This window comes from Indicator indicator, chromosome Z (genome assembly GCF_027791375.1).
Source record: "Indicator indicator isolate 239-I01 chromosome Z, UM_Iind_1.1, whole genome shotgun sequence".
Lineage (NCBI taxonomy): Eukaryota > Metazoa > Chordata > Aves > Piciformes > Indicatoridae > Indicator > Indicator indicator.
The window spans coordinates 8,113,382-8,129,484 of NC_072053.1; the positions used below are offsets into that span (position 1 = coordinate 8,113,382).

Below are 16,103 nucleotides of genomic sequence, written 5' to 3' on the forward strand. Positions count from 1 at the left end.
CACTTTGATCTTGTGCACTGAAACGTACAATATCCCTGCAGATATGAGTTTCCAGCCTTAAAAAGCAGCTTGTTGCCTCATCATATCTCTAGTGTTGTATGTTCTTTCTAACAGCCATAATTCTTTAACTTTGTGCTTGTATCTTGCATTTTCTTTACCTTTGAATTTTTTGGTCAAAAATGAAACTGTAAAACAAAATAGTGGTTTGTTGTTTTTTTGGGGTTTTTTTTCCACACTCAAAACTTGTCATTATTCCTTTTTGCTTTCTCAGTTTTGTGGTACTAAAACTCCATGTCCTGATTTTTTTTTAAATATATATTCAGAGGCTCCATTTAAAATTCCCTGACATGGTTGAAAAGGTAGTTCAGAAAGACACAGGAGCAGATCCTCCCCAGCAACTCAGGCAGAACTGCGTTTCCTTTTCCCCTTCTTCTTTTTTTTGTTTTGTTTTGTTTTGTTTTGTTTTGTTGTTGATTTAGAGATGCATTCCAAAACCACAGTGTTTTCCATGTCCTGAAATACAGCATTTGAGGTGAAACTTTTCCTTCGTTTCTTCAGTTTAAGGGTGTGATCATTGTTACCAGTTTTGTGTTTGAAAGCTGTTTGCTTAAGAGGCAGCACCTTGACAAGAAACCCTTAGGGCCACTCAGAAACCTAAAATGAGTGATTTTTTGAGTATTCTAATTTTCTGTGTGGCCACAGAAATTAGGAGTGTGAGAGCACAGTGTAAAGCTTGTAGCTCATGTCAGAAGAAACAAATGTGTGAACTGTGATACATCAAACTTCCAGTGGAAAATACCTGTGAATAAAACCAGATGAATGAGTTAATTGGATTATTTTGGAGGAGCATATTTAACATATTCATTTCTAAGTGGTAAGCAGTTTATTTCATTTAACTTTTTAGAATCTGATTATCTTTATTTCTGTGGTTCAAGGAGGTCACAACAGATCAGCACTGGAGCAGAGGAAAAATGTCTGTATGCCTTTCCTCTCTTCTTTTGCTGGTTTGTTGCAAAGTTATGGGGGTTTTATTTATATATGTGTGTATGTGTTTAAAAAGAGCAATCCAAGAAGAGCTAAAAGTAGTATTTAAAGTGAGACAAGCCCTGCTGAAATCTCGAGTTGCTGGTTTCCTTGGTTTGTATACTCTGAAGGTATTTAATTTTTCAGGCCTTTTTGGTTTTTTTTCAGTAAAAAATCTAAGGAATGAAAGGCTAAAAAGAGTTACATTACATAAGTGAGCGCATTTGGTTTCTTATGTTAGATAAAATTTACTTTAAATTACCAGGATAAAATTAGTGACGAGAAAATTAGTGACAAACCCTCACTCATTGCTGTGTTTATCTGCTGAGACAATTTGGAATAAAGCTGGTATTCTGTCCTTGTAGCTACAAATGAACTGCCAAAGAGCACAGAAGTTCTTCCATCACTTGAGATCTTCAAAATCAATATTTAATATATTTTTAATATAAGTAACATTTATCATTTATTATTTATTATGTTATTTAAATTGGTTTGATGCAGAAACTCGAGGCCAAGGGTCCTTGAATCAAAGCTGTAGATTCAGTTTTAGAATTTACAAAGGGAAGGGTATATTGCTTATACTGCTTTGAGCACTACTGAGCTATTTGCATGGTCACAAAAGATATGAAAAGTGCTTTTCAAGCCTGATACTACTCCTTCTTCCTAAAAAAAAGCTGTCTTGCATAACCTGACAGAGGAGTCAAAAATGTTTTCGTTCCACTTTTTAATTGCATCATCTTGCACGTTTCTTAATTTGTTTTCTTCACTTTTTCAGGTATCATTGCCTAGTTTAAATTTTGATGGTGTGAATTTGTGGAGCTGAATTGTCTTCCTGATTTATCACTTCCAATAGTTTTCCTGGAAGTATGTTTTGGGTTCTTTTGGGGTACTACTTAATTCTAAAAGTATTTGCACCACATGAAAAAGAAATGTAATGAAAAATCTGAAGTAACTCCTTAATTCAAAGCAAAAAAGTTCAAAAGAGTTTTCTTACCTCCTGAAAGCTTTCCTTTAAGGACTTCTAAGTGTACTAATGGTGAAACTTCTGTCACTGAAGCCCTGTGCTTGACTTGGCAAAGAATTAAATGGAGCAGCAATGTAGGAATCACATTTGCTAAGCTGGCAGACATCAGTTGCACTGATGTGACCTTTGTATGCTAACGCAGTCAACAGCCTCTTCCCACTTCAATGCTTTTCTCAGTGAGAGAATAGGAACGATTAACAATAGGAACAAGGAAGAGAGTTTTTGAATAAAAGTTTAACTGGATCTCACTTAATTTGCTGTTCATGGTGTAATAGGTTGACCCCAGCTGGCAGGTAAGGCACCACCCAGCCTCCCACCCACTCCGCAGCAGGGTGAGGGGGAGAGGTGGGAGGGTGAAAACCAGGAAACTCATGGGTTGAGACAAAGACAGTTTAATAAGTGAGGCAAAGCTGCTTGCACAAGCAGATGGAAACAAGGAATTCATTCAGTGCTTCATTGTCAGGCAGATGTCCAACCCCTCCTTGGAAAGCAGGACTCCATCACGTGTGGTGGTTGCTTGGCAGGGCAAGTTCCATAACCCTGAATGTCCCTGCTTCCTCTTCCTTTCCTCAGCTTCTATTGCTGAGCATGGTAAGGAATATACCCCTGGTCATTTTGGGTCAGCTGTCCTGGCTGTGTCCCTTCCCAGCTTCTTGCACACCCCTAGCCTACTTGCTGGGGAAAAAGGACAAGACCTCTATGCTGTCATACATGGTAGCAGCTCCCATGCTTAGTGGAAATGCTGCTTTTTTCCTTTTTAATATTGCATATGTTTTCATTACTGTGTTGGTGCTGTTTTGTGCTTGAAAATGAAAATATTTTTGAGATGTTAATACTTAAATATTTTTAGAGGAGATGTAAATTAGTAAATTAGATCATTTCCCCCTCATTTGTATCCTTGAAAGATTTACTTAAAAATATTTAGGAGAAGCTCTTGGTTTCTGCTACCATTGCTTTATCAGAATGTCAGCCAAGCCTACCCCAGTTGGCAGGGTCTGATTTGTCTTTGTCCTTGTGCAGTGTGATGGTTTGAAACTGTCTTTTTAATTTTTCCTTGCAAAGTTCAGAACAGAGAAAGTGAAAGAATGTAAATAAGTCACTATTGAGTGTAAGAAAGCAAAATAACGATTGTTCTAAACACTTCCATTGGATAGATAGAAATGTTTAAGAACTATTACCCAAAACAAAGTAGGCACTCTGCACATTCTGCAGTGGGGGCAGTTGCTGGGCTGTCTGGCTGCTGTTTCTTCTTCTCTTCTGGCTGAAGATAACACGTACTGACCTTGGCAGCTAAGTTGACAACTTTCTGCTTAACAAACTCTGCTTCTCTGTCCAGGGGGGCCTGGGGAGAAGCTCCTGGGAGAGGGAGGCCCCTTTGGGAGGGTCCCCTTGGGGGGAAGCAAAGGGAGATCGATTGTGCTTTTTCTGTTGATTGTATATATTTGTAAATGTTGTGAATTTTGTATATTTGTACATATTCATTGCATTTCTCTGCTTGTAAATACAGCCTTCATTTGCTTCCAGACTGAGCTAGCCTGGTTATTGTTGGTGGGGGGGGAATTTCAGCTCACACCGACACATGCAGGCTTAGCTGAGCAAATATAGTTGCAACTAGTGCATCAACCACATTTAATATGCAGCTGTATGGCTTAACTGCAAAACATTATTAATACTTGCAGCATTAAATGTCATTATTTCAATCTGCTTCCTCAAGCTTTTGCTCCCCACCCTTTCCCTTGAAAATATTTCATAGAGGAAGTAACACAAGCTTATGATTTAGAAACAAGAAAAGCACTGTAAAGACTTGTGGCTTTACATCTGTATTTATCTCAGATTACATCTGTACATCCTTGATCCTGTCACTTACCTCTGTTTAAATTGTGCTTATTTGCTGCATTTGTGCAATTTTATTTCCTACAATGAACTATTGATGCAATTAAATTATTCACCCAGCATTTTGCTTTGGGGTCCAGTGATGAAAGAGGTATGCACACTTCAGGGAAATTTAAATGCATTTCAGATGTTTTAAATTCGTTCTTCAGTTTCTATTCCTGAATCCTCAGAAGACAGGGAGTAATGTAGCTGTTAAAATATTTAAATTTTAGTTGGGAAAAAAATATTTTCATGTCATTGACATGGCATGTCAATGCTCTCTGATTTATTTTTTTATTTATTATGAGATCCCCCAGTTAATCTACTGTAAGGTATTGTGATGCATTAAAGCAAGGGGCAAAGAGAATCAGGTAGTTCTTAACAGGGGAAGAGGAAGCAAGGCTGAAAGCTACCTTGGAGATCACAGTTCTAACAGATTTTGCCTGATCAGTCCTTAAAAACCTTCAGTGATGGGAGATGATGCTGCCTCCCCACAGAATGTTCATTTGTAGTTGTGTTTGTTCCTTTTCTTTTGAATGACAAGTCTGATGACTGTAGGTACAGTATTTATGTGGGCTTTTGACAAACTGCTTAGTAATCTTTTTATTGTAAGTCTCATCTGTGTCACAGTCTCTGTTGCTCATCTGTATGTCTGATTATTGATAAAGCTGAAAGTTTCAGTCTTTGGTGCTTTCTAGCTCTTGAGAGGATTCCATCAAATTATTTTAAACCATTGTTGAATGTATTTTGTATCAGATAAGCCCTTGTCTGTGGCGCAGGACCACAACAAAAGACAGAAAAGTTTTGTTTCCTTTAAATTATTCTGTAGAATCTAAACCTGACAAATATGTACATATTCACTTCAACTTCCCTCTTCTCCAGAGCTGTCCGTTTTGAAGTACTTACTCTCTTTCAGTAGAATGCAACATACCAACTGGTGTTCTGGTGTAGCAGTTGTGATCCTCTGGTGCCAGAACTTGTTTCCTGCACAGGAACACCTTGCATCCTTTTCCCCTTTGGCATGGACATCGCAAAAGGAGCTTTAAAGAAACAGAAATCCTGATAGAGCAAGGGAAATAAGACCCCTGTAATTGTCAAATTAAACACAACTTTGACTAGTTTAAATGCAGCTCTAGAAACCTTGTGGTTAACCAAAATCTAATTTAAAAAGAAGTCACACTTTGTATTTGTAAGCTTTGATCCCATTTTGCATGTTGTTTCAGACAGGATGTTTTCAAGTATCTTCTCCTATGGCAGATCTTAACTGATGTGGCATCAATGGCATATGAATTTCGTTGACCTGGCTGCAACAATTAGCTTTTGAGCAGAGAAGGAAAAGCCAGTGAAAAACTGATGTGGGAACAGAGTGAGCTTTTATCTAAAGAAGTTCTTTAGTGTTATTACTGGTACATTTTCAGTGTTAATTTGTTACACTGCATAGGTCTATAGATAATATTTTTAGGTATGTTTGTTATTGTTTGTTTGTTTGTTTTTTCCATTTAGGCTTTCAGATGCGAAATTGTTTTTCTGTTAAATGCAATTCTTGGAACCATAGTGGAATATTGGATCATCTCAGGTTTGCTTATGGACAGAAATGTGTTTCACCAGGTAGCTGATGACTTGGCCCATTACTTCGCCATTTCATGTAATGGTGAGTGAAAGGACTCTCAAAGTTTTAAATCAGGACTGAAGTCCTAACTAAAATACTCATTTCACTTTCAAGTGATGTTTTAGCTTCTGTTGCAGCTGTGCAGTCCTATGGAATGATGTGTGCATATGGAAAAAACTGTTTTATTGTGTGTATGGTTTGGTTGTCTGTTTGTTGGTCCTACCCAAGCAAAGACGAAATAGGACACACTTATTAAAACCTCTGTAGATAAATCTTAATAGGTTAGTGCAAAAGCAGGACTTACACATTGTGAAGAAGAACAAACATCTTTAGAGCTGTCTTGCCAGTTCTTCTTGAACTTTAAGCGTATCATAATAAGCCATAACTCTAGAAGGGCAATTGGAGACACCGTAGCTCAGGGCAATCCTCAGGTGAAATATTTCACTCCAAAATTTGATCTTGTTTGCTAAAGAGATAAGTCCAAAAGCTCCCTGAACTCCTTGAAACATACAGACTCCAAATTAAGTATTTAATTTGTGTCATTCCAAAGTTTTAGAATTTGTTTGGATCGGGACAAAAATTCAGCTCCATGAATCACTGCTGTCCCTTTTCACTAAAATGTACTACATAAAGAGAAATGTCAAGACTCAAGTAAGATGTTGTCAATTCATGTGAAATGTTGGTTCAAGTATCTGTCCTTTTTAGCAGCTGGGGAACAAGGAACTCAAAAGGCCCCCCAAAATAAGAAAACTACTGAATATCTTTAATTTTCAAACTGAACTCCCACCAAAGTTGCTCTACCAGTTATGAAATAGTGGAAAAACTTTTAACTCATGTGTTGCACCTGTATAGCTATCCTGGTTTCAGTCATCATGTTCTCTAGAGATAGATGTATGTGGGCTGCATTTAAAGTGTATCTGCCTTCTATCTGGACATTAGAGAAGAACCATCCTGGAAAAGTTAAACTAAAATCTTAGTCTCTAGACAAACAGTTCCAGCTCAGTCTTACAGAATGCAAATTATCCAAACCATTAAAGCCTGCCTTAGATGTTAAAAGGCCAAATCAGTTAGAACTTTATATTATTTAAATCAAAGGAGCTTTTAGTGTCTGTTGCCGCCTCTCCAACAGATTCTAGCTCTCATATAATCGGGAGAATGCTGGGTTATAGATACTTCTGTAATACTTTCTAACTTTCCTGGACACAAATGAAAATTGTGCTTTCTATGCTCTCCTTCACTGAGAGCACACCCAAGAACAACATTCAGTCTGGTTATAAAAAGTAAAGTTTCTTTGATTTCAGTTGCCATTTTGACAAAATTATTTTGCCAGTATCAAAACAAAAATGCCACCCTAAAGAAAAATCAGTGATATTGTTTCTTATCTAAAAAAAATGCAAACCAAACAAACCCAGAGGGGCAGGCTAGATGTATGCTTGGTAGAGAGTGTCAGAAGAATCTAAATCTACTTTTATACCCATTTTGTTCCTTTTTTTCTGTAAACCAGTGTGCACTATTTGGCCCATCTGAATGGGGTTGAAATTTGCCATCTCATTTAATGTAGAATTTATAGGCGACTTGCAGGCATTTTTTTGTTCATGTGTTTAGGTTTTACCTAAATCTGTTTGCATTGTGTCACTTACAGGTTGTAAAGGTGATCACTTGCATAACTTCCTACATAACTTAGTTCTCAAAATCATGGAATCATAGGTTTGTCAGGGTTGGAAGGGATATCATCTAGTTCCACCTCCACCTCACACACTACCTCTTGTAAGACTGTATTTAGAATGTTTTTTGTTAAAATTTTCGCAAAGTGATACATTGCCTTCAAAATCTGTTGACCATCCTCCTAGAATCTGGCCTTTCTATCACATGGTGGATAAAATATCTTAATAAGAGTAATTTTAGTAGTTGTCATGGAGAATAGCTTCTAATATGCAACAGCAAAGAACTATCTTGTAAATACCTCCAGTTGTACAGGTTTGTATATTCTCACTTGAATATTTTTTCCTCTCCCTTTGCCTTTATCCAGATTTTTCGATATGCAACTTGAAAACTTTCATTTGTTCCATGTCATCCCCCTGGCTTCAGATGTTTGTGGCAGAAGCAGTTTTTAAGAATCTGTGTTTACAGAAGAACATAACTATTTCTAAAGCACCTCTTTCTCTTCAAAAAATAGTAAGTAACTCTTCTTCTCCTTAAGAACCAAGAACATGTGCTTTACAAGTAACCCGATTCATGACATACTTGGAAAATACTTTTCTGTTGTGGTCTAAGGTCATGCTCATTGCATTGTCTTCCACCTGTAGACAGACCCTGTTGCATTTAAATTTCTCTTTGCCCAAGATCTGGGTTTAAAACAGTGGTTAAGATTTTTCTTGCCAGGTAATTTGCAGCATGTGATGAATTTGTTGCCATGTTGTTAACATGAAAAATGGAGATTACTTTTAAAAGTAATCTTTGATGTAAATACTTCATTCCAGTGTTACATTTGTAATTTGTGGATATGCCAAATAACCCAGGAAAAATCACATTGTATCTTTCTTATGGGTTGCCCAGGGAGGTGGTTGAGGCCCTATCCCTGGAGGTGTTTAAGGCCAGGCTGGATGAGGCTCTGGCCAGTCTGATCTAGTGTGAGGTGTCCCTGCCCATGGCAGGGGGGTTGGAACTAGATAATCATTGTGGTCCCTTCCAACCCTGACTGATTCTATGATTCCCTTCAAGTCCTTCCCAGAGGTAACAGTCTATTGTGCTACTGGTTCCAAGCATCTTGGGTTTTATGTATTATTTTGAACCACAGTGAATTTCTCCCCTTACAAACTTTCTCCTAATGGCAAACCTTTTCCTGCCTTCAAATCAGTGATAGTTGGTGAGGAGATAGATGATCAAAGCTATGAAAGAAATTTGTAAAATCACAGAATGGCTGAGGTTGGAAGCCTCCAGCCTGGCCTTCAACACCTGCAGGGACAGGGCATCCGCAGCCTCCCTGGGCAGCCTGTTCCAGAGTCTCACTGCTCTCACACTGAAGAACTTATTCCTCAGTTCCAGTCTAACCCTGCTCTCCCTCAGCTTCAAACCATTCCCCCTTGTCCAGTCTCTAGACACCCCTATGGAAAATCCCTCTCCAGCCTTCCAGTAGGATCCCTTCAGGTACTGGAAGGTAGGTGTAAGGTCCCTTTGAATTCTTCTCTTCTCCAGGCTGAACACCTCCATCTCCCTCAGCCAGTCCTCCTAGTAGAGCTGCTCCAGCCATTGGATCATATTTATGGCCTCCTCTGGACTTGCTCCAACAGGAGTCTCATGACTGCTGGCAGGGTGCAGGCAAATGAGGGAGGTCACAGAACAATGACGAGCCCAAACTGAGAGCCTCATGTCAGTAATCTCAGTACTGGCTAAACAGAGTATGGAAACCATAGCTGTTTCCATATGGCCTGAAATTCTACAAGTCAAGTGAAAAAAAAAAAACAAACAAGCTTACACCTTTGTATATTTTCCATACATAAATTTTCCTGTATTTTACAGAAGTTTGTTGGGTACAGAGATCGTTGTTTATTAATGTGTCATGTTTAAACAGAGCTCAAACAAAAGACTGTCAGAACTGTAAAAGTAAACCAACTATATATCTAATATTTAATGTATGTTGCCAACATACATGCAGCAGCAGTTGCTATTTTTAGTAATATGACTTAGTGCCATGACTACTGATCAGCCTGTGCAACTACTTAAATACCAGTTTTTGTAGTGCTTGGCACAAGCTTGTTTGTGTTTTGTAGCTTTCCTTGGTGTCAGTGTGCCCCTTTTCTCCTGACACACCATAAATATCAACTATCATTCCATTTTCCCCACTCTTCCCATGCAGCATCTTGTCAGTGAGGCTTTTCACAAAACCCCAGAAACCCCGCATGGTGAGAGGTGGAAGGGACCTCTGCAGATCCCTTGCTAAAGCAGGGACACCCACAGAAGCTTCCCCAGGGTCACAATTGCCAGGAGGGTTTGGAGACTCAGTAACTTCTCTGGGCAGCCTGCTCCAGGCCTCTAGCACCCTCACACCAAAGAATTTTCTCCTCCAGTTCAGATGGAACCTCCTGGGTTCCAGTTTGTGCCCACTGCCCATTGCCCTGTCCAGACTGATGCCCCCCACAGGTCCTTCAGCTCTAGCTGAGAATTGAGATCCCCAGATCTCAGGCTGCTCTTCTCCAGGCTCTGCAGCCCCAGGGCTCTCAGCCTTTCTTCCTCACAGAGATGCTTCAGGACCCTCAGCAACTTTAGAGCCTCCTTCAGACTCTCTTCAGTAGTTCTCTGTCTCTCTTGATCTGGACAGCCCAGAACTGGGACAGGGGTTTCAGATGTGACCTGACTAGGGCAGAGTAGAGGGAGAGGAGAACCTCCCTCCACCTGCTGGCCACACTCTTCTTCACCTCCCCCCCCCCCCCCACCCTGGGACACCGTTGTCCTTCTTGGCCACAAGGGCACACTGCAGGCTCCTGGTGAACTTGTTCCCCAGCAGTCTCAGGTCCTTCTCTGCAGAGCTCCTTTCCAGCAGGTCACCCCTCAGCTGTGCTGGTACAATGTCTCCATCCCATTCATCCATCCTGCTGCTGAAAGCAGAAGACCTCTTTGGCTGGCTTTGTCCACAGGGAAGTTTGAGCTTCTCTGTAGCAGCATCTCCCATTTCATTCTTCCAGAAGGAAGGGGCTTTGGAGGGAAAATGCCTCCCTCTTATGGCTGCTCTTTCCAGCTCCCTCACACCAAGGCAGTTTGTCCTGCTTATTCAGATGGAACTTCCTGGACTCCAGTTTGCCCTTTGTCCTGTCCCTGGGCACCACTGACAAGAGTCTGGCCCCATCCTCTTGCCCCCCACCCTTTAGCTCTTGCTGAGCATTGGGAAGATCTCCAAATCTCAGTCCGTTCTTCCAGGCTAAACAGCCCCAAGCCTCTCTGCTTTCCTTGTAAATAACTGGGTTCAAGTAGTGACCTCCTGCTTTCTGGTGGTGAATGTACAGGGAAAGCTCAAGTAAGATGTTCCTCACCCACTGCAAGTTTCCTGCAGAATCTACAGTGTCTGCTAGATACTCAAGGCCTTGTTTGATGTCTTCATTCAGTTGTCATCACTGTGAATCATGGAATCAGTCTCCTCACTGACTTTTTCCTTCCCTTTTGCCAAGCTGGAGAAACTTAAATGACTTTTTTTGAGCAGTGTAGGTGGGCTGGAAGCTTGGTGTTATGGAAAGAAGCCAAAATATACAAAGGTTTGCTAATAATGAGAGTGCATCTAAGAGTTTCTTAACTTAACCACCTTCATAAAGCTCAAAGGCTTAATCCAACCCTTTCATGTTAGGAGGGATGAAGGAGAGGAGTGAGTATTTCTTTACCAAATTGCTCCCTGTGTCCTGCTGCCTGTGTTGAGAGCAGAACCTTGTAGACACTTTCATTAATTACCTCAGAATCAGTTCATTCTAAGCCTAAGTTTTATGTCCAGCTGAAGTGGTTAAAACTTTCTCATCGACCAAAAACTCAAGGGAAAGTTCTGTATTTTCCCCACTTTCTGGCTCAGACAAAACCCACTCTCCTCTGAGGCCAGCAGCAGGAGTGAATTACAAGAACATGGAGATTAAAAAAAAAAAAAAAAGATTACCAAAGACAACTTTTAACAACCTCTAAGACAGCTTTGAACAACCTGTACCTGCAGTCATGTAGAGTTCATACTCTTACAAAGCTTAGCCAGCTGTGGGTGGTGAGTGACTGCTTTGCAGCAGCAGAAGGGCTGAGTTTTAATTGACTTCCATACAAGACCATTGAAAAATGGTTGTTTTTTTTTTTATTGGCAACAGGTCTGCTGCTATTTGCCTGCCTTGCGAGAGGTAGGGATGCACAAGACAAGAGAGGTACAGAAAACAGAGAGTAAGGAGGGGAAAAGAGGGAGATGTCTGTGCCCCGAGTCTCCAAGCATATTACAGATGCCGAGCAGCGATAAGCAGAACCAAGTCAAAGTGCTGCCTGATCTACCGTGAGTAATACCTATAACATCACCAGTCTCATTCTGCTTTGGGGGACAGCTTCTGACCTGACACGTTTCTTGAACTTTGTGTGACCTGTTTTGTTGTCTACCTATTACTGCAACCCACAGAAAGCTCCCTTCTAGACCTCTAACACCTCTGGGCTGGGGTTTCCCCTTTCCTCCCCATCCTCCCATCTCTCACTCTATTGTCCCAGTATTAAATTTAAAGGGTGCATAGAGAAGCTGGAACTGTTCATGGAATTACCTTTAAAGAAAGTTTTAATTGTGGATGATTTAATTTTATTACTGTTTTAAATACAGTTGTTAAATGACATAGAAATTATGTAATTGAGACATTTCAGAAATCACTGTGAAAGGGATAGATCCAAGTGTGCTTTACATACACATTTTAAAGCATTAAGTACATGTACATTATCTTAAATTATGAAATAGTGATTTTATTTTTTTCTAGACATGTCCCCTTTGCTCTCTTTTTAGTGACTTGAACAAGTGCCCTTCATTGATGAAGACTGGACCAAAAGCAAAAACAGTTAATGTTGAACACAAGGAGAATTGCTACCGTTTGCCTAAAAATGTGAATATTTGGAAGAGAAATCTGAAAGGTATCATGTCTGTTTTATTTGTTAGGAGCCCTATATGGTTGGAATCTTTGCCTGGATGAATGCTGAGCTAGAATGATGGTTTATGCCCAAGAATTCTTTTCTTATGGTTCATAGTTATTTTTGTTTGTTTGTTTGTTTTTTCCTGATGTATTTAAAAGGAGGAATTGTATATACTGTGGAATAAAGCTGCCTTCTCCATTCCCTTCCCCCTCCCAGATATTAAATACAGTGTACAGCTTGTGTGAGCTCATTCCAGTCTTGCCTGCCTTACTTTGCTAATCCACCTCAACCTGTGCTTGGTAGGATCAACGTCTTCTGATTTGAAAGTATAATTCAGTCTTCATCTCTTTCAGTCCTAGACATTTTGTGAACAAAGACTGAGGAGTATGCTATGTTACATAGCTGTGTTAAGCATATGGACTGTTTTCTTCCAGGCATTCAGCCCAGACTATGAAAGGCATTTGGCTTTTGTCTTAGCTATACTGGAACCCAAGTACCTAAGGAATAAAAACAGCACTGCAGTAATTCATTCAGTTCCTACTTATTACTCAAATTTAATAAATCACACTTTACATGAGCCTTTACCTGGAGACAGTTACTTGCTGGAACTACTTTTTGTCATGTCCATTATCAGAAATTTACCTCTATCACTTGAAACACAACTGTATTAATGTGACACCCAAGGGAAGGCTTAGAGGGGAAAAATAATTGCAAAAACCAAGCTGGGCTTGTTCAGAAAAATTAAAACCAGAATTGTATCACAAACACTGAAGGACATAAAAAAATCCCAACAACCCTCTTTTGGGATTTAAGAGAGCCTTCAGTAACAGAGCCAGACCTTGCCTTTTTAAAATTGGTTCTCTTTATTGCTTTTGCAAGTAAAATTGATGTGAATTATTACATGGTGACTTCTAGAAAGAAAAGTGAGATGAAGGACTAGGGAAAAAGTAAAAAAAAAAAAAAGCTGCTTGCTTTTCTTTTTCTTTTTTTTTCCCTCCATTCTTCCCCTGCCAAAATTGTAAGTAGTGTCTTCTCTGGATTAACTCTGGACCTGACAGAGTTTCATAGTAAAGGTATTAATACAGCAAAGTATATACCATGTAAACCTTATCACAAAGGCTGGGAGATTCAGCCCTAGATATTTTTCATTCCTAGGATGTTTGTTGCATCGTCTTTCACCTGGTATCAAGATTTTTTTTTTCTTTTGGCTCTTGTTCAAACCTAATCATTTAGTGAAGGCAGAAACAGCCTTTCAGAATGGGTCTGAAGTTTTTATCATGCAGAAACTAATGCAGAAACAGTTGCTTGCTGTTCAGTTTTTCACACTGACACACTTTAGCACACTTTATGTGGTGCTAAAGTTGGGGATTTAATTTTTTGTTTTCCAGAGGATTTTCCTTTTTCTCTCTTTTAAATAATTATTATTAGGACCCCTTCAATTTATTTCTCTCTCTTTCCCCCCCCCCCCTTGCTACTGTAGCCAAGTCAGGCAGCCTATTGAGGAACAGCAAACCATCTGTTAACGGATTTGAAGTTCTGAATTATACTTGAGTGTGTAGAGGCACTCGTGCTTAGCCAGAAACATTCATTTGAATTAAGCTATAAATGCTGTGTAAAAAGAGCCATACATTTTAACATAGGTTCATGAATAAATTTAAGGGAGGGCAACTGCACTCTAAAAGTTTTATTGCTTCCAAAACCCAGTATTTTTGGTGTGCTGTGATCACTTGCTGCTTTTTGTAGTGTGATTGAAGCTTTAAACCTTGAACTGGGGTAGGGGGAGTAGGGGTGGGGGGGAGATAACTCCTGTGTTAAACCATTTGCAATACAGTTTCATTGCTGGATCTCTGGTGGAATAGAAGCTCTGTGGGGTTTTGGTGGTTTGGGGTTTTTTTGTGGATTTTTTTTGGGTTTTGTTTTTTTTTTTTATTTTCTTAAAAGATGGTTAAACAGGATAAAGGAAAAATCTTACTCATTATTGAATTTTCTGGCATGCAGCCAGGTCTCCTAGTTCCAGGCACTTTGATTATTTTCTGTAGTTGCTATCTTGCCTAGTCTAGTGTGATCTATTAATTTTTCATGGTAGGAGAGACAGCCCTGCACATAGCTTGCAGAAATAACAAAGTGGAGAGATTGATTCAGCTTCTCTCTTCCCCTGGAATAGACATTAATGTTAAAGGTAAGTTACTCACTTTTTCTCTACAAAACTTAAGAAATTAAGCCAGATAAAGGATTGTGTTAATAGCTGTTTGTTAACAAACTTCGTGCTATGGAAACGATCTCTATTACTTCAAACAAAATGAGGACCTTCTAGCAGACATTGAGAGAAGGTTAGTTTATAGCTAAAAACAGGTTTCGATGTCCCAATTTCTATTAATTGTCCTAAAATGCTATTTAATATTTTTCCCCCCTCAGATGATTTTTCTTTTGTTTCCAATAGAATTTCTTGTCTCGAAATCGCTGGCTGCCACCGCAGCCGTGACAAGTGCTGTAAAGTAGAGTGTTTTGCTGTCTAACGAATCACATTATTAACATTTTGGTGCTACTTCTGCTGTTTTTAAAAACTTCCCTTGATTTATAATTCAGACTATGCTGGCTGGACGCCTTTGCATGAAGCCTGTAACCATGGCAGCACAGTGTGTGTCCGTGAAATTTTGCAGCGTTGTCCAGAGGTAGACCTGCTCAGTCAAGTGGACGGGATGACTCCTTTGCATGATGCACTGTCAAATGGACATGTAGAGATTGCCAAGCTGCTACTTCAGCATGGGGGTGAGTGCATTTCTCCTAAGGAAAAAAAAAAAAAGGAGGGGGTAAAAAAAGGGGAAATTGTCCACTGAACCCGTAGGAAGTTTGTGGTGGTTTTGTTCCTTTTTTTTCCCGCTCTTAATAGTTGCTTAAAATAAAATGTTTTTATGGAATATTTATTTTAAAGCATTTTAAAGCCAAGCTGTTTTGGTCACAATAAAAATAATACTGTTTTCACACTTATCTTGATCAGCTGAATATGAAATTAACTGGGATTTTTTTTCCACTGTTTTTTTCAATATGGTAATGTTTCTATTCCGTGTTTTCCACCATATGCATTGTAACTATGTTCTCCAAACTCATTAATGAAGATAAAAGATTACCTAGTCACCAACCCAAAGCTAAGAATTTTCTTTTGTTTTGATCTATTTTTACCACAATGCAAAAACAGATCAGTAAAATCTCTATATAATCATCTATTTCAACATAAATTTGTTCAGCGTTTATGAAAATTAATGTGATGGCCTTTGAAGAACACAATTAGCTTGGTAATTAGTTTAAGAAAGGAATCTATATTGTAATTGTGATAACTGCTGTTTAGGGGTAATAGTGGGAGGGATGGCTTAGTTTCTAAAAAAAGATACTTTGCCCCTCAGGCAGACACATGATAAGTATTTTGAACAATATTTTTTTTGTGTTCAGTGACAGGGAACTTGTGTCTTGTCTTGAAATACACTGTACCAACATAATTAACTTTGCATGTTTTCCTCAAAAAAAAAAAAAAAACCACAAACCTGCAAGGAACTGTCTGGGATATCAACTCTTCCTTCTGCTAATTCATTTACTGAAGTGAGTAGTTTTGAGATACCCTCACCACAGACCTGCTGTGTCAGTTGAATTTCTCTGTGTTACAGCCCAGCTCCAGACTTTTTTTTCCTTTAAAAATCCTTCTGCCTATAGCCATGAGGCAGTAGAATGCACTGTATTAAGATGGCCTATTACTTAATTAAGGTGGAAGAACAACATTTTATTTCCTTCTTGGCATAAGACCCTCCGTATTTACAGTCTTCTCCTGCCCCCTAAAGGCTATTTCCATGCCTGTCATGCAGGCTCTGGCTCCTAATCAATACATTCCTCTGCAGTTCCACCTCTTGTGTCTGCTGAGCTCCAGTTCTGCTGCTCCCAGGTGCTTTATATATCTACTGAGCTGTG

The 16,103-nt window shown here is 39.4% G+C and overlaps 1 protein-coding gene across 1 annotated transcript in view; it reads left to right on the plus strand.

Annotated features, from left to right (window-relative positions):
• The window catches only part of SLF1 (SMC5-SMC6 complex localization factor 1), a 38,595-nt gene extending 23,612 nt beyond the window's left edge, over positions 1-14,983 (plus strand). The window contains exons 11-16 of the mRNA XM_054398286.1: positions 5,423-5,570; positions 7,558-7,703; positions 11,357-11,532; positions 12,022-12,146; positions 14,233-14,325; positions 14,733-14,983. Coding sequence (XP_054254261.1) covers positions 5,423-5,570; positions 7,558-7,703; positions 11,357-11,532; positions 12,022-12,146; positions 14,233-14,325; positions 14,733-14,983 — 939 coding nt within the window. The remainder of the gene's footprint in view (positions 1-5,422; positions 5,571-7,557; positions 7,704-11,356; positions 11,533-12,021; positions 12,147-14,232; positions 14,326-14,732) is intronic.
• Positions 14,984-16,103: the final 1,120 nt, after the last annotated feature.